General features: G+C 37.4%; 1 protein-coding gene across 2 annotated transcripts in view; it reads right to left on the minus strand.

The window, feature by feature from the left end:
* PDE4B (phosphodiesterase 4B) overlaps nucleotides 1–24,633 on the minus strand; it is a 304,494-nt gene that overhangs the window by 23,973 nt on the left and 255,888 nt on the right. For both annotated transcript variants that reach the window (XM_058177096.1, XM_058177097.1), the window contains one exon: nucleotides 6,273–6,385. In XM_058177096.1, the coding sequence (XP_058033079.1) occupies nucleotides 6,273–6,385 (113 nt within the window). The remainder of the gene's footprint in view (nucleotides 1–6,272; nucleotides 6,386–24,633) is intronic.

Genomic DNA, 24,633 nt, shown 5'->3' on the forward strand with positions numbered 1-24,633 from the left:
TTCCCTGATCTCCTCCTTTTATGGTTAATTCTGAGGTGAAAAAGCATAATATCATGCAAAGAGATTATGTATATATACAAGTATTAGTGCATTGTTTCATGCCACTTTAACAAAATAGTATGTAGTTATATGCAACCTATTTTCGCTCTTGTAGACGTTTTTCTTCCACTATTGCTTTAGAAGAAAACTAGAACATTTTTAGATAGAATTTACTATGTTGTATGGACGTTTGAGCCAATGTCAAGTGTAATAGCATTAGGAATCTTGTCAGAATAAGACCTCTCTTTTCCAGGATGGGTTTGCTTCTCTAAAAACAAAGAGAGAACTTAGCACTCTTTTAATTTAGCACCTGCCTTTAAATATATAAAAAAAGATACGGGTACAAAGACCTGTATAAAGATTCATATAAGGTAGAAACACAATGCAGGAAAACGTGCAGGAGAAGTTGGCATCGGCTGATGGTATGTTTGGGAAATCTTAGTTCTACTAAATGCTTTATTTGGCCCTATAATCCAGTTTAAACAAAGGATAATAAATAGTACAGAGCTAGAGACAAGTTATGCACGAATGCACATCACTAAATTCTGGCTCAAGACCAAAAATATTTTAAAAGCACACATTTCCTTGAATATCACCTTCCAATCTAACAAATAATCTTTCCCTCTCCTCTGAAAAACCATTTTGGCAACAAGGGCCAAAAGTGTTTCTTCTGTTGCTAATATTTTTCAAATGATTTTCAGACAATCAGCAAGTGCACATTTTATACAAGGAAACACTAATAATTAAATAATAATTATCCATAATAATTAAATCATAAATAATGGGCCATAATAATTAAATCACTAGTTACTTCCCAGCTCACATAATATTTTTCTCTTTCTGTTGTCCTGAATTGTTCTAGTCATATTACCATGAAAAATAAGTCTCCTCTGAATCAAGTTTTATTTTTGTGTACTATATACATAATATCCATTTGGTTTTCTTGACAAGAGTGAAATAGTTTGCTATTGCCTTCTTCCAAGATTTCTTTTTTGTTTTGCTTCCCAGTCTGACCCACAGTCCTGGTATTCCCTCTGGGTCTCCCATCTACCAGGTCCAACTGTGCTTAGGTTCCTGCCCAGGAAAAATCAACCAGGTGTTCCCACCTATTAAAACCATATTTAACATCTCTCCTCCCATCCCCACCCCCCATCATGTGAAAAAGGTGACCTGCTGAAAATATGGTATTTTACATGCAGACAAACAAAAATCATATTAAACATCTATGAAATAAATGAGTCATGACAAAACTCTTTCAACCTATTTGTGAAGAAGAGGAATGGTATCTAAATACATCGGGCAAGAATACAAATGGTTAATTTGTTCAACCAAATCCATTCCAGAAGCTTCAGCATTCTGACTTTCTTGACTATGCTTTCCAATGTTTATTGTGCTAATTTACAACAACCTTTGAGAGAAACCCTGAGTTTGGTTGGCTGGAGGAAATTTTATGACACAATTTGATCTTTCTGCATCCTATTTCAAAGACATATTTAGTGGTTATTTTGTCTTTTAGAAAACGGCTTAAAATAACCAACTAGCAACTTGTAGGCTATGTATACATTTTATCAGGCAACCATTATTTCACAGTGATGGTAGACATCCTCCATCATCCACATTCTAGGATATTAAAGTGAACAGCGGGGTTACTGTTAAATGGGTTAGGTGAGTTCCATTTTGTTAAGTGACACATGAAAAGAATATTCTGAAAGATATCCAGTGACAAAAAGGGTAAAGTCCTTAAGGATAAAAACAAAACCAGCAAATTGAAAGGACGCATTGTGATGAGATCTAAAGATCTTTATGCATAAAGAATAAAGCCCAGTAATAAAGGCTTTTGGACCTATACATCTATGAGTAAATAACAGTAGTAATGCAAAATTTATGGATTCTATAAAAATGCTCTATTTCTCTAATATACAGTATATAACTATTGAATCCAGTAAATATCAGAGTGAGTTACAAGCAAAACTAATGAAATATTAGCAATTCTTTTTCTGACACTTCTTTAGTTTGTTTTTTAGTAGCAGGCAGTCATTTAATCATACCAATAGTAATTGTTTGATTGTGTTCGGTATCTTAAATCCATGTTTTTCTGATTAAGTTGAAGACTACGTATTGTAAAGATGCTGAGATTGAGAAACATGACCTCAAATAGACCCAAATATTTGCCCAATTCACTTCTTTGAATAAGAAACAACATGGTTTCTTATTCCACCTGAAAACTAGGTGATGAGGTTCAGAGGTTATCACATTAAATGTTCCTCAGATTCAATAAGAAACAAGTTTTTACACTGTAACATCAAATTTAAAATTAATTAAATTAAATAATTATATTTGAACAACCTCATACTTTGCAAGCATTTACTTTCTCTAGCTTGAGTTCACTTGCGATTCATCATATGTTTATTATGCTTTTTATAAAACTATGGGTAATTCTGAGTCAACTCATGGCTTATTAGTCTTTCTTTTCTAGAAACATTTCTTTGCTTAGGCCACAGTTCCTAAGGACAAATGGCAATCAACAAAAAGGGAATCCCAAAGAATTCTATGATTCACAGCTGTTAAAGCCCCCTTGTAAGAAACAAAGAAAATGGAAGTAGCAGGTTTTCTAGTTGACTGCCAGCAGTTAATCCAAGTAAATCTTTTAGAGATGTATGACTATTTTGTAATGCAGATTAAACAAAGGAAATTACAGTAAACTCAAAAGCAAGAACAGCTTGGCACACCTTAAGCAAAACATCACGTACCAAGTGAGCTAGATTCAGTCCTGGCAAACTCACATCAGGTCCCCCCCATTTCTCAATATGGACATTGTGCAATGAAGCACATAGGCAAGGGGCAAGCAGCCAGGAATTACCTCCAATGTTTACATTAAAGTACTCATGTTTAGTTTATTTAGCCTTCTAAAACCAAGACGTGAGTGTCCTATGTGCCTGAAAACCCTTTAGAAGGAGTGTAGCAAAAGTTTTGTATACATCAATAGATTTTGGTTTACAGATAAGGAGGACAATGGTCTAGTATGTGACATTGCTAACAAAGGAGAGGAGGTATAATGAGACATTTCAGAAAGTGCCTACGTGATGGAAGGATGCATCTCCTTGGGGTCATTTGAGTGACTCTAAAACAGGGGTCTCCAACCTTGGCAACTTGAAGACTTGTGGACTTCAACTCCCAGAGTTGAAGTTAGAAGTCCACAAGTCTTCAAGTTGCCAAGGCTGGAGACCCATGTCCTAAAAATCTCAGCCTGTACTAATTCTGTGATTGCTGCTGCTCCCCTTGCATCAGTCACACCATATATAAAATAGCTAGACTCAAATGTGGAAAAAGAAGCTTGGTAAATTCTTCAGTCATAAACATAATATGCAATATGATTACCTAAGTAAAAGCAAACTAATATTAAAGCCTTAAACATTATAAAAATTATTGCCCAGAAGAACTAAAAATACGTTGTCCTGGCAAATTGAAGTCCTAATTGTATAATAAAATGTTTAATAGGAACACAATAGATTCACTAATCTCAGTTGTATATAAAGTCATTTTAAAACGTGGAATTACAAACGCTTCATACTAGCAGACAGATAAATATGTTGGGAATAGTATTTGGTCCAGTGTTTTGTCTGATTAAGAGGCCATGCTATATAATCACAAAGTTGCAAGTCACAAATACCAACTATTATTCATTAATACCGTGATCATACAGATGAATGCTTACTAATTATCTAGAAATACCTATAATCTTATAACCTGAAGATGCACTCAATCTCTGCCTGCTTTTAGAGAGACCCAGGTTATAGCAAAAGCAGATCTATCTGATCAATGAATACAATCTTATTATTTGATCTACACCTATGGTAATAGATGATTAAGACTATGGATAGGATTCAGAAATGAGCATAATGAATGTTAGTTCAAAGTAGAGATTGGAAACTTTGACAAGGTAGAAACTATATTAGAAAAACATCACGAAACTGTAGGGCTAGCAGCAGCAAATTTCTGATTTCATATCATTGAAATTGATATCATGTGATTGAATAGAACTGAAAATGTTTATCATTTTAATAAACTATATATGCCAAACCACATGTATTGATGTGCTGTATGAGGGAGTGGTTGCTGAGGGTGTTTGTTTTTTTGCATCTTCACAATTGTTTTTAAAAGTTTCTGAATCTTTCTCCTGAATAGCAGGGAATTTCTAAGTACTTAAACTTTTCCAGCTTGTTTACTGAAAGAAAGAAAAAATCCTGAATATTTTCACGTAGGATCTCTTGGCTTTTATCAATATCGAGAATCATCTTTTGGGAAGCAATTCTGAAAAGTGATTCCAAACCAACCCTTTCCTCTGTTGTCTCCTGTTTTTGCAATGCTGTACTTTTAAAACTACGTCTGTCAGGAAGGAGACAGGAAATTCGAGTCACACTTACAACAGCTGTGCCATGCCCACTATCATTCTGAAATGACGTAGTTTGGGCTTCAGTGGCACGGAGCCAGGAATTTAGCAACAGCAGAGGTCAGGAAGATAGGTCACTGTTTTTACAGCCCTCACACTTGGAATCCTGCAGGATCTACTTGCTGCCTTCCTTTCTCTTCTGTTTTTCTGTTCTTTACTATGGGGAGCTAGAAACATCCTGTTTTCAAAACATTTGATTGTTTTGCAATTAGCAAATTTCTATGCAGAAGTTTTTGACGGAAGGAAGACAGATTATTCAGATACTTCACAGATGTGGGAAATTTGACAATAACTCAGCATATTTCAAAAGGTTTCTTAGGCTCTGAAAAGTTCAAATTGCTCTTTATTTTCAGTTGTAAGCATTCAAATTTTCAAATAGTTTTTCAAAAATCGCAACACAGAATAAATACGACAGTAGAGACAAAATGAGAAGGGCAATGTAATCTCATTTCATATACAGTATATATGTAGGATCTAAGATCTTAGATCTAAGAGAAGTAAAATTGGGACGATGCAATTTTATTTATATGTCTTTTTTTAAAATTCTATTTTTAATTTTATGTGTACTCAAAAATAATATTTGCTTGAATAGCTTTTTTCCTATGGAGAACAGTTGTATCATCTTCATCTCATTGAAGTTGATTATTCTTTACTTAATAATAGAAACAAACTGCAAAGTATCTGCATAAGGCTCCAGCCTAGTGACCATCCTATAATGGCCATTGTAAATGACTTCTAGACTATACTTATAAATATATAGAGTATGAATGCACACTTTGAATGAGACTGATAAAAGAGTTAACAATAGAGTTCTAAGTAAATTGGGAGTTGGAAGCCTCTGAAGAAAGTTATACATGTTGTGCACTGATCAAACCAGAGTGTGAAGTCTTTGCTTTAACACTGGGCAAAAATTTATTAAGTCCTTCAGTCAGACACAAGCCATGTTTTCTCTCAAAAATGCCTGAGATTATAGTTGAGGTGATACCAATGCCCTCAGGGAATACATTGGCCTTTTGTTACCCAGAGGTTTGGTTGCTAGCCAACTAAGGAGTGGTTTCAATTTTAAATAATATCCAACTCTATTTGTCTTTAGAAAAAAAATAAACACTTTAGAATGCAAATGCATAAATACTAAATTATAATAAAAATCAAATATTTTAGATAACTGAAGTCTAAAAATCAACTTCTCATTATACCTTCTTACACAGTTTAGAAATATCTCCACTGATGAAGCAGTATTTTATATGAATTGCTACCATATGTAAAAATATACATAAAATATATAACTAAAATTAGTAACTAAAGATTGTAGGTTGAAATGCGCAGCATTATAAGCAATTTAATTTATTGAAGGGGAAAAACTAGCAAAAGTTTCATAAGGATACTTGTACTTTTTATCTACATCATTCTTTTCAATTGATTTGCTGATGATTGCTACTGCTGGTATATATTGTAGAAATAATATTAGAATATTTCTAGAATTACTTTTGGCATTACAGTTATGGTATATAAGCTAGAATTTGTTTTCCAGCTTTCTAAATTGCTGTTTTTATTAATAATAGCACATGTTATATTTAATACTATAACATTAAAAGTAGCAATACTTGATTAACTTCAATAGCATTCTGGTAACGATTCTGAAAATTTGGACTCATTCGATTATATTGCTTTATTTTTTTACAATAGGTCAGCAACCTGACCTATCAAGGAAAGGCAGAAAAATCCATAATTTTTCACTTTGTTCTTAAAATACATTTGTTTGCATGTAATTTTTCTCTCTTACCTTATTGGATGCCATCTCACTAACCGATCGATAGGTCTGAATAGTTTCAAGTTGGTCTAAACACCAGTCCAATTCCTCCAAAGTTTCCATTGCTAATTTTTGATAAGATTCTTCTGCAAATAAACACACAGACATGTAGTTAGGCTTGAGTGACGGCAGGCTTTCCATGGTGGAATTGCTGATCCGACTTGGTCCAACACTGCTATAGGGACTGCAGTGCTCTTTCATCATAAGTTCTTCAGGCTGCTGTTCCACTCTCTAGTAGAACAAATCAATGCACGTCCAAGCTTTTGAATGGTCGTTGTGGTTTTGTGTATGTGTGTGTGTGTGGGAGTGTTCCTTGCTTTCTTTTTTGTCCTTCCTTGCAGGCTTTGAAGAATCAGTTTCAGTAATATATCAACAAACTTCCTCTACGAAGTGGTGTAGGAGGAGGGATACTCTCTGACAGCCTCATCTGCATATGTGTGCACTCACAGAACAGCAGAGGAAAAGCAAAGGTTTTTTCCCCTCCACTTAAACATTACTCATCTCACCATTTCTACTATTAAAGTGATGACATCTTTATAAGACATTTAAAATATCATCAAGGGAGATTAGGCCATCAGTGTAACTCATCTTTTCACCCTTGTTAGAAAACAGATTCAGATTTTTCTGAAAAAAGAAATGCAGAAATAATTCAAAATAAATGTGTTCAGGTTTTTAAACGTTCAAATTTGATTACCTGTTTCAGAGTATTTTCATAAGTGCTACAACCCTCCCCCCTCAATTAAGATTTAGTTCATTACATTTTTGAAGTATCTAATAATTAGGAAACAAATAGAAAGTATGGCTTTTCTTAAATTATTAAATTTCCATTTTGTTCAGGCCGAAGTCACAAAGAAATTTTAGACTGAATTTCTAGACGGGATTTCCAAAACATTTACTCTTTCCGTCAGTTTTTTTGAAACATAATTTTTCAAAAGATATTCCAAAGTTGTAGTCTTAACTTTAGAACTGGCTATGTCTGTGAAGCTTGGATTGATTATCAAACCCCTTTTGAAAGAAATGTTTAGGGAAGCTGTTTGAGAGCCTTGGGAAAGCTACCAAAGCTGGGCTATAAAATCCCAAACTTGTAGACCCCCTTTGCTACTGGACATTCAGACTTTTGCAATCCAGATCCAATAGATTTAAAGTAATGGCAAAGATGACAAATTTCAAAGATTTTTTTCCCTTGCTATCGCTATTACAATTACAATAGCTGAGCCCTACCATGCTGTTTCCACTATGGAGTAGTATCACCAGTCAAATGTCAAGATGAATAAAAAATGTTTGGTAATATCTTATGTTTAGTAAGAGACTGTCCACAGAATGGTGCCAAAGCTGGAAAAAACACCTTTTTTTGATTAATGCCAAATGAACATCTACAAATATGGTACAACCAGGAAATGCCTGTTGGTAAGGACAGCAGTAAGGTAGACTTATTGTACATATGTCTGGATTTATGTTTTCTGGCTGGATTTTAGATTTTCAGTTGCTAACAATCTCTGGATTGTAAGGCAGAATATTCCTTAGTCTTCTTTAAGATCTGGAACTTCATTTTACCCCAGGACCAGCAATCCTAACAATGAGGCTACATGATGCTAATAATCATAAAACATTCTAGGCAAAGATAGGTTTGCTCATCTTCAATTATGTTAATAGCTATTAATGTCTCCAGGAGGGTTGTAAGTACATTTGACTGAAATCATGATTGTGATCACTGTTTTCAGCAGGTTTATTTGGGAATATTTGCATTTTATTTTGTATATTTTGTATATTTGCTGGATTTGTAACTTGCTCTTCATCCAAGAGCAGAAGGTAATTTATATGGCACCTTCGTTATGTCCCCAGGAACCTTGTGAGGTAAGTTAGACTGAGAGAGAATAATTGGTCCTAAATAACTCAAGGAGTTTCATAGAATGGACTTGAACCCGGGTCTCCCCATTCTTGGTCCAGCTTCGTCACCAGTTCCCTTGTAATAAAAAAATTGATCCTAGCCAATGTACTCTCATCTTTTCTACACTTCATTTTCAATCTGATAGCTAATCAACTACGTGCAGGCTAAAAGCCTAGAAAGGACTATAAAGATGATCCTGGTCTGAGGTAAATTATGGTTCACTCTTACTGTAATCACGAAGTATGCATTCTGGGGAAGTAAAGTTAGAGTCCAGCAGTGTTTCCTGAAAATATTAGATATCTTAGTCTGGAAAAGAAGATATTCTTTCAAATTTGAGCTATTTCACTTAAACATTCCTTATAAATTGAGCAAGAAGAAATTTGGCAAATCTGAGAAACCACCAAAATCAGGAGTTATATGACAAGATAGTCTTTTTAATAGTAGTTTTAAAATTTAAAAATAGTTTTTAATAGTAGCGGTTTCACACTCAACAGAGTTGTATTATCAAAAATCTACTATAGTAAGGACTTAGCTCCTGTTCCAATTCTGACCCTAACCCTGTGAAAGCACTTTTTTTTTTAACCTGAAGCCATATTGATCACACTCGGGTCAAATCAACTTGAAATCAGTAATTATGCAAATCTTTTGTCAACAATGAAAGAAAAAGTTTTAACTTGACCTCTAGCTATTTGACACATGAGTGTTTGTGCTGTGCTGAGCTCTTGATGTTTCTGAGATTGTTGGCAGCAGTTTTAGCGTATCGTCATAGAATAGAATAGAATAGAATAGAATTTTATTGGCCAAGTGTGATTGGACACACAAGGAATTTGTCTTGGTGCATATGCTCTCAGTGTTACATAAAAGAAAAGATACGTTCATCAAGGTACAACATTTACAACACAATTGATGATCAATATATCAATATAAATCATAAGGATTGCCAGCAACAAGTTATAGTCATACAGTCATAAGTGGAAAGAGATTGGTGATGGGAACTATGAAACGATTAATAGTAGTGCAGATTCAGTAAATAGTCTGACAGTGTTGAGGGAATTATTTGTTTAGCAGAGTGATGGCCTTCGGGAAAAAACTGTTCTTGTGTCTAGTTGTTCTGGTGTGCAGTGCTCTATAGCGTCGTTTTGAGGGTAGGAGTTGAAACAGTTTATGTCCAGGATGCGAGGGATCTGCAAATATTTTCACGGCCCTCTTCTTGATTCGTGCAGTATACAGGTCCTCAATGGAAGGCAAGTTGGTAGCAATTATTTTTTCTGCAGTTCTAATTATCCTCTGAAGTCTGTGTTTTTCTTGTTGGGTTGCAGAACCGAACCAGACAGTTATAGAGGTGCAAATGACAGACTCAATAATTCCTCTGTAGAATTGGATCAGCAGCTCCTTGGGCAGTTTGAGCTTACTGAGTTGGCGCAGAAAGAACATTCTTTGTTGTCCTTTTTTAATGATGTTTTTGATGTTAGCTGTCCATTTGAGATCTTGCGATATGATAGAACCCAGAAATTTGAAGGTCTCTACTGTTGATACTGTGTTGTCAAGTATTGTGAGAGGTGGAAGTATGGAAGGGTTTTTCCTAAAGTCATTAAAGGGGGAATCTCACTTAAACAGCATGGAGGCTCCCATCTTCTTATGAGAAAGCATGGCATTCCTCATCCATTCCCCTTTACTGGCTGAAGTAAAACTAAGTAAGTTAAAAGCTTAGGGTGGAGTAAAATTCAATCATCAAAAAAAAAGGAAAAAAAAGGGTTGGTTTCTCATTATGTCTGAATAAGGAGTTTCAGTGATCAAACTCTGGGTGTAAAGCAATAGTTTATATAGAACTTACTGAACCCAACAAGAGAAATGAAACCACCTTTTATTTAATATAATTTTGAAAAAAGACAGAACACCTGACACCCACTCACACAAATGAGCTTAAGCTTTCTATTACTGATAACGATCACAATGTGCCATCAAGTCAGCATAAACTCTTGGCAACCAAAATTTCTCCAGGGTGATTTGTTCTTAGCCTGGTCCCTCAGGTTTTCTAATGGTATACCCATTACCACTGTAATTGAATCTATCCACTTTGCCGCTGTTGTCTCCTTTTTTCTCTCTCCTTCCACTATTTCTACCGTAGCACTGCAGATTTCTCAAGGTATTTCTACTCAATTTTCAAACATGTGTACATCAAGGATGTCAAACTGGTGGCCCATGTTTGACATCCTTGTCAAACCACACCCACCCCAGTTCTGTGAAGGGAAAAACCCGTTGCGATACGTGATGCTGCACGTTTGACACACGTGGTGTACACAAACAGGGATGGTGCTTTAAGCAGTTGCTAATGCTCCTTTTTTATATACGTGTTCATTCAGATGCTATTGTGCATTTATTTTTTTACTTGTTTAAATTTAATTATATATTTATTGTTAGTATTGTCACTCTTTTTTCTTGCTCCAAATCAAGGGAAATATTTTTTTAAAAAAAAAATCTTCAAAGATAATATTATCATTAAAATAACACTTCATTTGGGAGCCCAAATGCCTTTAGCCAGCTAACTAATTTTTGGATACATTTCATTAATTTTTATCCCACTTTTATTATTTTTTATAAATAACTAATGGCATGCACACACAATTCTTCCTTCTCATATTTTCCCCACAAAAACAATCCTGTCAGGTTGATTAAGCTGTGAAGGAGAACTAGTTCAAAGTCATCCTTAAAATGGGGATCCATCCCTAAGTCATCCCACTGTCTCCTGGTTTTTAGAACAAATATAGATGGAAGACTGGAGCTTACTTACCATGTTTTTTTTATAATCACTGCGGGATTATTATCATTATCTCTTATTCATTAAACATGAAACTCAATCAACTGAACATTTAAAAACGTATCACAAATATCATTGACTGGCACTAATCGTTTATAAGGGTTGCTGCCAGCATCCTAGGTATCAACTAAGTATCTTCTTAAAATGTATGATGTTCCAAGTAGCACAGTTTTTTTGTAGTTCCGCTGGTGTTATTGCAGAACGCTGCAATTTCTTGATGTATTTTGAAAAATTCTTGGACATGGTACCAAGTGCCCCTATGACAATGGGTATCCCTGTTACAAGTTTCATCCAGTTTTCCTTCAGTTTTCCCTATTTTTCCTTGTTTGATAGTGAGGGTGGCTCCTTATCAGTCAACAGGAGTGCTGATTTACCACCAGCTTATCAAGTACTTAGGCTGGGCAGCACAAGCAAATGACAGCCAATGTCTTAAAAGCCAGCTACCACCACACCTGAGTCAACATTTAAAAAGCCACATACAATAGGCACCATATAAATACCACATACAGAACAGCATATGCTCCGCTAGAGAGAAGTTCCCTGAAGATGAACTCTAGCATGTGGCCAAAAGCTCGGGAGACAAAACCTTTGGTCTCGGTCACCAATTCAGTTTGGAGCCAGCAACATTATCCTGGGACATGTATATTTGGCTTCATTCTAATCAGTTTACCTTACAGCTTTTGTCTTTTAAAGTCTGTAATTACTATGCTTAAAGCACCTGCACGTGGATTGTTCTATACACTGTATTTTTACGTCATGAAAATTAAAAACTGAAATAAGGGTATTAATTAATTTGACTGATTCTCCAGTAGGAAGAAGTTATTTGTGCGGCCCCTTCTTTAACTATGTATAAATATGAGAAAAGGCTAAATGAGTATTTCCTATCATTACTCTTTAACCACGGCTTTTTCTTTTGCATATAATTGTTATAAAAGAACAAAATTAAATCAAAGTTAGCCCCAATCCAAGGAAAATATGTCTATAAGTTTACAGAGCACTAGCCATGTGCATGAAAGTCACGCTGGCGTTTAGAGACGTAATAGAGAAGGAGAAAAATAATCTACAGCAGCTGACGGCAGACATTTGGGCAGGGTTCAGGTGATCATTCAATAATCCCAAATTAAAACATGTATGTGAGAAACACCCTTCATTTAACTTTCAAAGCCAAGAGAGCTGCATCTTATTATTTTGACATGCCAAAACATGAAATAAAATTACAGTGTATGAAATAGCCGACATCAGTTCTAGGTTTTCAGCAGTGAATGCGTATCTAAGACTTTGTACTTTCATTAAATAATACTTACATTCAGATATAAAAAATAAATACATCAACCTGAAATGTATTAGAAGTTAGTCTGAAAGCTATGCAGCTGTTATTTGAATGTTTTTAAGGATAAATGTTTTCCAAAATATTTCATTTCTTTTGCTGATCTTGAATAAAAGCAAAATGTGTGTATAATACTGTAGCTTTATTTCATCCCAATCACACATATCTATAACAGGAGGGGAAGGGATTTGTTTCTTTGTGCTCCTGCATCAGGTTTTTAATTTCTTAAACTATTTACCTTAGCCATTTTTGAATGTTCTTACATACATTTGTTCAAATATTATGATTCATATAATTAGCTCTTATTAAAATGTGCTATAATCATTTTCTGATACAAGATCAATTTTGTTTTGGTCTCATTTGTTTGTTTATAGAGTGTAGTCTCCATTATCCTATTTAAATCCATAGTATAGCCCTTAATTTATTTTTATCTTATTTTATTTTATTAGAGTTGTCCTTTTTATAAGTTTATAATATAAATACAAATACAAATAATAGGAAAAATAGGGGAGGTAAAGGGTAAGGGAAAAAGAAAAAAAAAAGGTGTTGACTTATGACTCCCTTTGGTGCAGTAGAGTAAGATAATAATATCAAACCTCAACTTTTTACTTTTACATAATAGTATAAACTAGTCAACAACAAATCTATCAAATTGGTAAAACCCAAAATCAAAGTTTTATTTTTTTCCACCTCAAGCACAAAGTCCAGAAGTGGTTTCCAAGTAGAAATAAAGTAATTGTATTTTTTTTCTTTTATCAAAGCAGACAGTTTAGCCACCTCTGCTAACTCCATCAACTTTTGCAGCCATTCGTCCATTGTGGGGATTGAAGTGTCTTTAGTGAAGCCCTTAATTTGAAGAAATTTACATAAGGATGTGTTTCACATGGATATTATAAATATATATATATATATATATATATATATATATATATATATATATGTAGGTCTTTGGTTATTCGGGTTTTCTCCCGCGTAAAATTGGAAGTGTCTTGGCGGCGTTTCGTGAAGTCTCATTCGTCATCTTCAGGCTTCAACCGTGCTTCTGGGAGCAATGTCTGATTGCAGCTGTTTCTCCCTTTTTAACTGCTAGTGGGGGTTTGAACTGATTGGGTGGGAGCTTGGCTGTGCTCTGATTGGATGTGGGTTTTTTTGTGCTCTGATTGGCTGGGGGTGTGTCCTGTTTGGGTGGGGGCTTGGTTGTGCTCAAATTAGTCTGAGTTGTAGGGGGATCTGAGCTGGTGAGCTGCACTGCTGCTGTTTGGCTTCGTGTTCGTGGTCGTGCTACATCTTCGTAGTGGGTGTCAGTCTGCTGCATGTATGGATTGGAGGGGTTTGAAATGGCTAATGTTGCAGCTGCGGTCTGGCTTCTGGTCCTTGGTCGTGCTTCCTGATCAGTGTGGGTTTGGGTGTGCTTTCTGGGTGGATGTGTGGTGGTGACATCCTGTGTGGACCTCGTGAGTGTGGGTCTGGTGTCATTCCTCGTGTTAGGGACACGTTTGTCAATAAGGGCAGGTTTCCAAATGGCTGGTAGGCGGAGGTATCATCTCGTTTGTTCATGCTGTGTGGGCGTTTTTCTATCTCGATGGCTTCTCTGATTATTCTGTTGTTAAAGTGTTCAGTTTTGGCGATAGTTCTGGTCTTTTTAAAGTCAATATCGTGTCCTGTGACTTTAAAGTGTTGGACCAGGGAAGAAGTTGGTTCCTCTTTTTTGAATGAGTTCTTGTGTTCTTCAATGCGTGCACTTATTCTTCTGTTGGTTTGTCCAATGTATGTGGTGGGGCAGGCGGTGCATGGGATTTCATATACTCCTTGATTTTCTAACTCAATTTTGTCTTTGGGGTTTCTTAGGATGGTGGATATTTTTGGTTTGTGCAGAATGCTGTCTTGATGTTATGTTTGTGGAGGATCTTGCTGATTCTGTCTGTGGTGCCTTTTATATATGGGAGGAGGGCTGTGCCATTTTCTTGCTCTCTGTCTTGGGTTTTAGTGGGGGGTTCTTTTTGGATTAGTTTGGTAATCTTATTTCTCTGGAATCCATTGGATGTTAGTACGTTTGTGAGAGTGTGTAGTTCGGGTTTTAGGTGTTGTTCGTCAGCTAAGCATTTTGTTCTAGAGATGAGTGTCTTGGCTACGGAGTTGATCTGTGCTGGGTGGTGGTGTGAGAGTGCATGCAGATAGCGGTTTGTGTGTGTTTTCTTCTGGTAGATGGTGTGTCCTAGGGAGCCATTGGGTTTCTTGTAGACTAAGACATCTAGGAAGGGAAGTTGGTTGTTAACTTCTGTTTCCATGGTGAACTGTATTTTGGGGTGTAGGCTATTGAGGTGTGTGAGGAAGTTTTCAAGTTTTCTTTCCCGTGTGGCCAGATTATGAAGGTGTCGTCTACGTATCTGAGCCAGAGTTTGGGTTTGTGATCAGATTTTTCTAGTGCTTGGGTTTCAAAGTGTTCCATGTAGAGGTTGGCAATGACAGGTGAGAGGGTGATCCCATGGGTGCGCCTTCTATTTGTTTGTATTTTTGTCCGTTATAGATGAAGTATGTGTTGGATAGGCAGTGGTTGGTCAGATCTAGGATGTGCTTGGGGGTTATATTTGTTTTGGATAGCTGTCAAGGCTTCTTTGATTGGCACTTGGGTGAAGAGGATATGACATCAAAGCTCACGAGTAGGTCGCTGGGCTGTAAGTTTTGTTTCTTTATGATCTCTATGAACTGGAATGAGTTTTTACGTGTGAGGCGATGGATTCTGCATAGGGCTGTAGTTGTTTGGCGAGAAATTTGGCTAGGTTTTGTAGAGGTGAGCCTATGGAGCTGACTATGGGTCTGAGTGGGGGTTCCTTCTTTGTGTATCTTGGGAGGCCGTAGAGCTTAGGGCATCTGGATGATTTCTCTGGGAATGATTCTTTGTTGGATTTCTTCGCTGATGGGGAGGCTTTTATTTTGGATCTAGTGGTTTTTTCTAGGTAGGTGGTGGGGTCTGTTTTTAGGGGCTTGTATGCAGGGTCTTGGAGTAGGTTGGTTAATTTGGTTTGGTAGTCAGATGTGTTCATAACCACCGTGGCGTTCCCCTTGTCTGCTGGTAGGATTATTATGCTGGTGTCTTTTTTCAGGTTAAGTAGTGCTGTCTGTTCCTCTTTGGGTAAAAGCCTCCCCCATCAGCGAAGAAATCCAACAAAGAATCATTCCCAGAGAGAAATCATCCAGTGAGGGTGGCTCCTTATCAGTCAACAGGAGTGCTGATTTACCACCAGCTTATCAAGTACTTACAAAGTGGGGCTGGGCAGCACAAGCAAATGACAGCCAATGTCTTAAAAGCCAGCTACCACCACACCTGAGTCAACATTTAAAAACGTATCACAAATATCATTGACTGGCACTAATCGTTTATAAGGGTTGCTGCCAGCATCCTAGGTATCAACTAAGTATCTTCTTAAAATGTATGATGTTCCAAGTAGCACAGTTTTTTTGTAGTTCCACTGGTGTTATTGCAGAATGCTGCAATTTCTTGATGTATTTTGAAAAATTCTTGGACATGGTACCAAGTGCCCCTATGACAATGGGTATCCCTGTTACAAGTTTCATCCAGTTTTCCCTCAGTTTTCCCTATTTTTCCTTGTTTGATAGTGAGGGTGGCTCCTTATCAGTCAACAGGAGTGCTGATTTACCACCAGCTTATCAAGTACTTAGGCTGGGCAGCACAAGCAAATGACAGCCAATGTCTTAAAAGCCAGCTACCACCACACCTGAGTCAACATTTAAAAACGTATCACAAATATCATTGACTGGCACTAATCGTTTATAAGGGTTGCTGCCAGCATCCTAGGTATCAACTAAGTATCTTCTTAAAATGTATGATGTTCCAAGTAGCACAGTTTTTTTGTAGTTCCACTGGTGTTATTGCAGAATGCTGCAATTTCTTGATGTATTTTGAAAAATTCTTGGACATGGTACCAAGTGCCCCTATGACAATGGGTATCCCTGTTACAAGTTTCATCCAGTTTTCCCTCAGTTTTCCCTATTTTTCCTTGTTTGATAGTGAGGGTGGCTCCTTATCAGTCAACAGGAGTGCTGATTTACCACCAGCTTATCAAGTACTTAGGCTGGGCAGCACAAGCAAATGACAGCCAATGTCTTAAAAGCCAGCTACCACCACACCTGAGTCAACATTTAAAAACGTATCACAAATATCATTGACTGGCACTAATCGTTTATAAGGGTTGCTGCCAGCATCCTAGGTATCAACTAAGTATCTTCTTAAAATGTATGATGTTCCAAGTAGCACAGTTTTTTTGTAGTTCCACTGGTGTTATTGCAGAATGCTGCAATTTCTTGATGTATTTTGAAAAATTCTTGGACATGGTACCAAGTGCCCCTATGACAATGGGTATCCCTGTTACAAGTTTCATCCAGTTTTCCCTCAGTTTTCCCTATTTTTCCTTGTTTGATAGTGAGGGTGGCTCCTTATCAGTCAACAGGAGTGCTGATTTACCACCAGCTTATCAAGTACTTAGGCTGGGCAGCACAAGCAAATGACAGCCAATGTCTTAAAAGCCAGCTACCACCACACCTGAGTCAACATTTAAAAACGTATCACAAATATCATTGACTGGCACTAATCGTTTATAAGGGTTGCTGCCAGCATCCTAGGTATCAACTAAGTATCTTCTTAAAATGTATGATGTTCCAAGTAGCACAGTTTTTTTGTAGTTCCACTGGTGTTATTGCAGAATGCTGCAATTTCTTGATGTATTTTGAAAAATTCTTGGACATGGTACCAAGTGCCCCTATGACAATGGGTATCCCTGTTACAAGTTTCATCCAGTTTTCCCTCAGTTTTCCCTATTTTTCCTTGTTTGATAGTGAGGGTGGCTCCTTATCAGTCAACAGGAGTGCTGATTTACCACCAGCTTATCAAGTACTTAGGCTGGGCAGCACAAGCAAATGACAGCCAATGTCTTAAAAGCCAGCTACCACCACACCTGAGTCAACATTTAAAAGCGTATCACAAATATCATTGACTGGCACTAATCGTTTATAAGGGTTGCTGCCAGCATCCTAGGTATCAACTAAGTATCTTCTTAAATTGTATGATGTTCCAAGTAGCACAGTTTTTTTGTAGTTCCACTGGTGTTATTGCAGAATGCTGCAATTTCTTGATGTATTTTGAAAAATTCTTGGACATGGTACCAAGTGCCCCTATGACAATGGGTATCCCTGTTACAAGTTTCATCCAGTTTTCCCTCAGTTTTCCCTATTTTTCCTTGTTTGATAGTGAGGGTGGCTCCTTATCAGTCAACAGGAGTGCTGATTTACCACCAGCTTATCAAGTACTTAGGCTGGGCAGCACAAGCAAATGACAGCCAATGTCTTAAAAGCCAGCTACCACCACACCTGAGTCAACATTTAAAAACGTATCACAAATATCATTGACTGGCACTAATCGTTTATAAGGGTTGCTGCCAGCATCCTAGGTATCAACTAAGTATCTTCTTAAAATGTATGATGTTCCAAGTAGCACAGTTTTTGTAGTTCCACTGGTGTTATTGCAGAATGCTGTCTTGATGTTATGTTTGTGGAGGATCTTGCTGATTCTGTCTGTGGTGCCTTTTATATATGGGAGGAGGGCTGTGCCATTTTCTTGCTCTCTGTCTTGGGTTTTAGTGGGGGTTCTTTTGGATTAGTTTGGTAATCTTATTTCTCTGGAATCCATTGGATGTTAGTACGTTTGTGAGAGTGTGTAGTTCGGTTTTAGGTGTTGTTCGTCAGCTAAGCATTTTGTTCTAGAGATGAGTGTCTTGGCTACGGAGTTGATCTGTGCTGGGTGGTGGTGTGAGAGTGCATGCAGATAGCGGTTTGTGTGTGTTTTCTTCTGGTAGATGGTGTGTCCTAGGAGCCATTGGGTTTCTTGTAGACTAAGACATCTAGGAAGGAAGTTGGTTGTTAACTTCTGTTTCCATGGTGAACTGTATTTTGGGGTGTAGGCTATTGAGGTGTGTGAGGAAGTTTTCAAGTTTTCTTTCCCGTGTGGCCAGATTATGAAGGTGTCGTCTACGTATCTGAGCCAGAGTTTGGGTTTGTGATCAGATTTTTCTAGTGCTTGGGTTTCAAAGTGTTCCATGTAGAGGTTGGCAATGACAGGTGAGAGGGTGATCCCATGGGTGCGCCTTCTATTTGTTTGTATTTTGTCCGTTATAGATGAAGTATGTGTTGGATAGGCAGTGGTTGGTCAGATCTAGGATGTGCTTGGGGGTTATATTTGTTTTGGATAGCTGTCAAGGCTTCTTTGATTGGCACTTGGGTGAAGAGGATATGACATCAAAGCTCACGAGTAGGTCGCTGGGCTGTAAGTTTTGTTTCTTTATGATCTCTATGAACTGGAATGAGTTTTTACGTGTGAGGCGATGGATTCTGCATAGGGCTGTAGTTGTTTGGCGAGAAATTTGGCTAGGTTTTGTAGAGGTGAGCCTATGGAGCTGACTATGGGTCTGAGTGGGGTTCCTTCTTTGTGTATCTTGGGAGGCCGTAGAGCTTAGGGCATCTGGATGATTTCTCTCTGGGAATGATTCTTTGTTGGATTTCTTCGCTGATGGGGGAGGCTTTTATTTTGGATCTAGTGGTTTTTTCTAGGTAGGTGGTGGGGTCTGTTTTTAGGGGCTTGTATGCAGGGTCTTGGAGTAGGTTGGTTAATTTGGTTTGGTAGTCAGATGTGTTCATAACCACCGTGGCGTTCCCCTTGTCTGCTGGTAGGATTATTATGCTGGTGTCTTTTTTCAGGTTAAGTAGTGCTGTCTGTTCCTCTTTGGGTAAAAGCCTCCCCCATCAGCGAAGAAATCCAACAAAGAATCATTCCCAGAGAGAAATCATCCAGATGCCCTAAGCTCTACGGCCTCCCCAAGATACACAAAGAAGGAACCCCACTCAGACCCATAGTCAGCTCCATAGGCTCACCTCTACAAAACCTAGCCAAATTTCTCGCCAAACAACTACAGCCCTATGCAGAATCCATCACCACACGTAAAAACTCATTCCAGTTCATAGAGATCATAAAGAAACAAAACTTACAGCCCAGCGACCTACTCGTGAGCTTTGATGTCATATCCCTCTTCACCCAAGTGCCAATCAAAGAAGCCTTGACAGCTATCCAAAACAAATATAACCCCCCCAAGCACATCCTAGATCTGACCAACCACTGCCTATCCAACACATACTTCATCTATAACGGACAAAATACAAACAAATAGAAGGCGCACCCATGGGATCACCCTCTCACCTGTCATTGCCAACCTCTACATGGAACACTTTGAAACCCAAGCACTAGAAAATCTGATCACAAACCCAAACTCTGGCTCAGATACGTAGACGACACCTTCATAATCTGGCCACACGGGAAAGAAAACTTGAAAACTTCCTCACACACCTCAATAGCCTACACCCCAAAATACAGTTCACCATGGAAACAGAAGTTAACAACCAACTTCCTTCCTAGATGTCTTAGTCTACAAGAAACCCAATGGCTCCCTAGGACACACCATCTACCAGAAGAAAACACACACAAACCCCTATCTGCATGCACTCTCACACCACCACCCAGCACAGATCAACTCAGAGCCAAGACACTCATCTCTAGAACAAAATGCTTAGCTGACGAACAACACCTAAAACCGAACTACACACTCTCACAAACGTACTAACATCCAATGGATTCCAGAGAAATAAGATTACCAAACTAATCCAAAAGAACCCCCACTAAAACCCAAGACAGAGAGCAAGAAATGGCACAGCCCTCCTCCCATATATAAAAGGCACCACAGACAGAATCAGCAAGATCCTCCACAAACATAACATCAAGACAGCATTCTGCACAAACCAAAAATATCCACCATCCTAAGAAACCCCAAAGACAAAATTGAGTTAGAAAATCAAGGAGTATATGAAATCCCATGCACCGCCTGCCCCACCACATACATTGGACAAACCAACAGAAGAATAAGTGCACGATTGAAGAACACAAGAACTCATTCAAAAAGAGGAACCAACTTCTTCCCTGGTCCAACACTTTAAAGTCACAGGACACGATATTGACTTTTAAAAAGACCAGAACTATCGCCAAAACTGAACACTTTAACAACAGAATAATCAGAGAAGCCATCGAGATAGAAAACGCCCACACAGCATGAACAAACGAGATGATACCTCCGCCTACCAGCCATTTGGAAACCTGCCCTTATTGACAAACGTGTCCCTAACACGAGGAATGACACCAGACCCACACTCACGAGGTCCACACAGGATGTCACCACCACACATCCACCCAGAAGCACACCCAAACCCACACTGATCAGGAAGCACGACCAAGGACCAGAAGCCAGACCGCAGCTGCAACATTAGCCATTTCAAACCCTCCAATCCATACATGCAGCAGACTGACACCCACTACGAAGATGTAGCACGACCACGAACACGAAGCCAAACAGCAGCAGTGCAGCTCACCAGCTCAAATCCCCCTGCAACTCAGACTAATTTGAGCACAACCAAACCCCCACCCACACAGGGCACACCCCAGCCAATCAGAGCACAAAAACCCCATCCAATCAGAGCACAGCCAAGCTCCCACCCAATCAGTTCAAACCCCACTAGCAGTTAAAAGGAAGAAACAGCTGCAATCACACATTGCTCCCAGAAGCACGGTTGAAGCCTGAAGATGACGAATGAGACTTCACGAAACGCCGCCAAGACACTTCCAATTTTACGGGAGAAAACCCAATAACCAAAGACCTACATACAAACACCATGAAAACCTCAGAAAACAAATATATATATATATATATATATATATATAAATATATATATATATATATACAGACAACCTAATTCAGAGTGTTATGAGACTTTTTTGGAGGACAAACATTTGAACTGGTTGATGCTGTTTCTTACATGGGATTATGCAAAAGTAATGTATTTTTATTGCGTAATATTGTCTCTGTGAATATCGTCTTCTGAAGCTAATTACTTCATTTAAAATTTTATCCTGAAAGATGCACTTGTTGACTTGTTAGGGACTTCCCACAATTCTCTAACTTAATAGAATTTGCAGGCAAATGGTAATTTCCTCACTGATTCATGAATGCTTGCAAAAATTCCACTGGGGATTGGAGAACTAAGGTTAGTCAATAAAATGGTTATATGTAAAATCATCATTTCCTCAAGGAACCAGATCTGTGTAGATTTCCTTCCAGTCCATGCTCCAAAACAAGTTTCTTTTTTTCTTGCTATTCCTGCTTATTCAGTGAATAAGAATACTTACATACTTCTAAGTATGTAGGTAAATTTCATTTTTAAGGCTTCCTAACATATTAATGTGAAATAACATTTGATACATTTCCTGCATTTTGTGATTTCTAGCAGGTGCCATTCTATTATGACTTTTTAAAAATAATTTGTGGCACTTTTAATACTTACTGTTCGTTTTGTGCAGTTCTGTAAAATATAACATGAAATGCTCTGCACTAAAACTGCTTTGTAGGCAGAATGAAATGTAATGTAAAGTATTATACACAGCCCAAATTTACTTTTAGGAATGGTATTTGGCTGTATTTAATAATTGATGATGATGATGATATTCATTCAGTCATATCCAAGTCTTGTCAATTTGAGTGGCCAATTACTAGGCGTGTATCTCAGTTCATTCTATGTTTCTGTCTTAATTGGGCGGAAGCCGTCAACAGTATGCCAAGTATCTTGACTGCTGGGTATATTTATTTTAGATGGTTTTTTAAAATAGTTTTTATTGTTTTGTTTTATTGTCAGGAGCCATAGTGGCACAGTGGTTAGAATGCAATATTGTAAGCTAACTCTGCCCATTGCCAGGAGTTCGATCCTGACTGGCTCAAGATTGACTCAGCCCTCCATTCTTCCGAGGTCGGTAAAAGGACCCAGATGGTTGGGGGCAATATGTTGACATTGCAAATTGTTCAGAGTTTGCTGTAACACATTAGGGAGTGGTATATAAATCTAAGTGCTATTGCTATTTGTTTTAAAATGTTTTTATTCTTTTATTTATAGTATATGTTTTTGAATTGTAAGCCACCTAGAATCATTGGTTGAGATGGGTGACTATAAAAATTGAATAAATAAATAAATAGCATGATGGCTTGCAAGGTTGTCTCTAAGATTTGAAGCTGAATTTGCATAAAAATAGACTGAGCATGCCTGGAGTAAAACTGGGCTTTTACTGTGATCGTGCTTTAATGAACAGAATATGCCAAAACTGAACAGTACATCCTTATCTCTTGGAATGGGCATAACTAAAAATGGTAGACTAATCCACTCTTTCCTTCTCAGAGTAAAGTATATAAAGTATTATATGAAAGCTTCTATTGACCAAAGTCATGATTGGTAGACAGTCACTTAATCCTGAGTAGAAAATGAATACCTGCAGGGAAATGAAGGTGTATGCTTAATTCTGAATCAAAGAGGTAAAATGTAGGACAAAAGATTGTTATAGATGCATACGAATATAAAAATCCACAGCCTAGTGATAGGTGAATTTTACACTCCACAATAATAATGATGTGTCTGATTCTTATTAAAGAATAAGTGTGCTACATTCTTATTAGTGTGCTACATACTTATTAAAAATAAGTGTGCTACATTCTGAATGAGTGCAGTCTAAGGGAGAAATTATTTTGGTACGTAACACAAATGAATGACTGGGAATAAAATGAGAATTCAAAAATAATAATAATTGAGCCATTCAGAGACCCCAAAATGAATAAGAATGAAGTCTTTTCTGTCTGCTTAGAAAAGACTTATTTATTTCAAATGTATGGATTAGGCATACATAGTAGTTGTTCTTTAGTCTCAATAGTGAATTGCAGGGAGAAATGGACCTGAAGGAAACAAATGTTGAAAGAACAGTGAAAGTGGGAAACTGCTGGTAGAGAAAGTAAACTACTTAAGAAGTAGTACTGGAAGTTAAGATTAATCTCCCAATAGAATGAATTTAAAAGGACATAAGGAATAAGGACATGGAAACTGCTTGGTATATAGTGAAAAAATTATATTACAGAGTGCCAGGAAAGTAAGTTCAGTTACTCCTGAGAAAAGTATGAAAAAGAAGTTTGGTGGGAGGATGAAAGGGCTTGTGAAAAAGAATTCATGGGTGAAAATGATTGCCCAAAAAATGAGCATGAGAGAAATATAGTCTTATTTTATCATAGCTTTGGCTTCTTCTCATTTTGTATGGTTTATATATATCACTCGAAATAGGAATAACAGAAGGAATATGTGCATACAAAATTTGAGAAGACCATGAGATGACAGCAACAAGATACAGAACGTTGTAATACCAAGCTTAGTATGCCTATGATTATATGAGAGACTATTCATTTTTACATATTATAGATCATATACTACAGAAGTGTGTTTATAAGGGTGGTTTCCCTTGCCTTTTCCTCCCTATATCCTCTATACATTCACAAATACACTTCAGAGTCCTATAGAGAAAAGCTTTTAAGGCTATCTATTTGGTCTGCAAAATGACTGCTATCTGTGGAGTGTTGAATTGCAGAGGAAGACAAGAGGTCTATCAGGACTATGTCTCCCCTTCTGTACAGCACCATTTACTTGTTGGCCCTTGGACTGAAGTAAAATATTGAATAGAGGAATATAAATGCTTCACTTAGCCATAGCTCAGCGTTAAATCAAAGACTATTCTCAGTTCAACTATTTTTCTGTTCTCCCTAGTACCTAATTTCTGTCCAATGAAATACTTTGTGCCTAATATTTTGGCAAACTCTTTCTTGAAACATGAAACTGTTTCTTTGTACACCTTTGGACTCTTGTCTGATCTGTGTATTGTTCACCACCTTCAACAATATTATAACAGGTAGGTAACAAAGATAATGTAAATGTACTATATCCTATTAAAACAATAGTCCCTAAATGTTGCTTGAATTTAATATTCATAATCATCATAATCACCAACCGATAAGACCCGCGGTTAGAAATGGTAGCAGATATGGTCCAGCAATGCCTGACTTGGAATGGGAACCCAAAGCATGGCTAATGGCTTTCTAAAAACCCAATATTGGCATTGTTCTTTTGCTATTTAGTTGTATACACTAGTCCTATTATGCCAGTCAGCTCCATGGAATCGGAAGCAAAATGTAATACGGACTTGCATCTATTTGCCGTTCTCTTTTTATGTAAACATAAAAGGTCATAAAATCATCTGCTACAATGTCCTACCTGTCAATGACTACTTCAGCTTCAACCACAATAATACACGAACACACAATAGATACAA

The sequence above is a fragment of the Ahaetulla prasina genome, chromosome 3 (assembly GCF_028640845.1).
Source record: "Ahaetulla prasina isolate Xishuangbanna chromosome 3, ASM2864084v1, whole genome shotgun sequence".
NCBI lineage: Eukaryota > Metazoa > Chordata > Lepidosauria > Squamata > Colubridae > Ahaetulla > Ahaetulla prasina.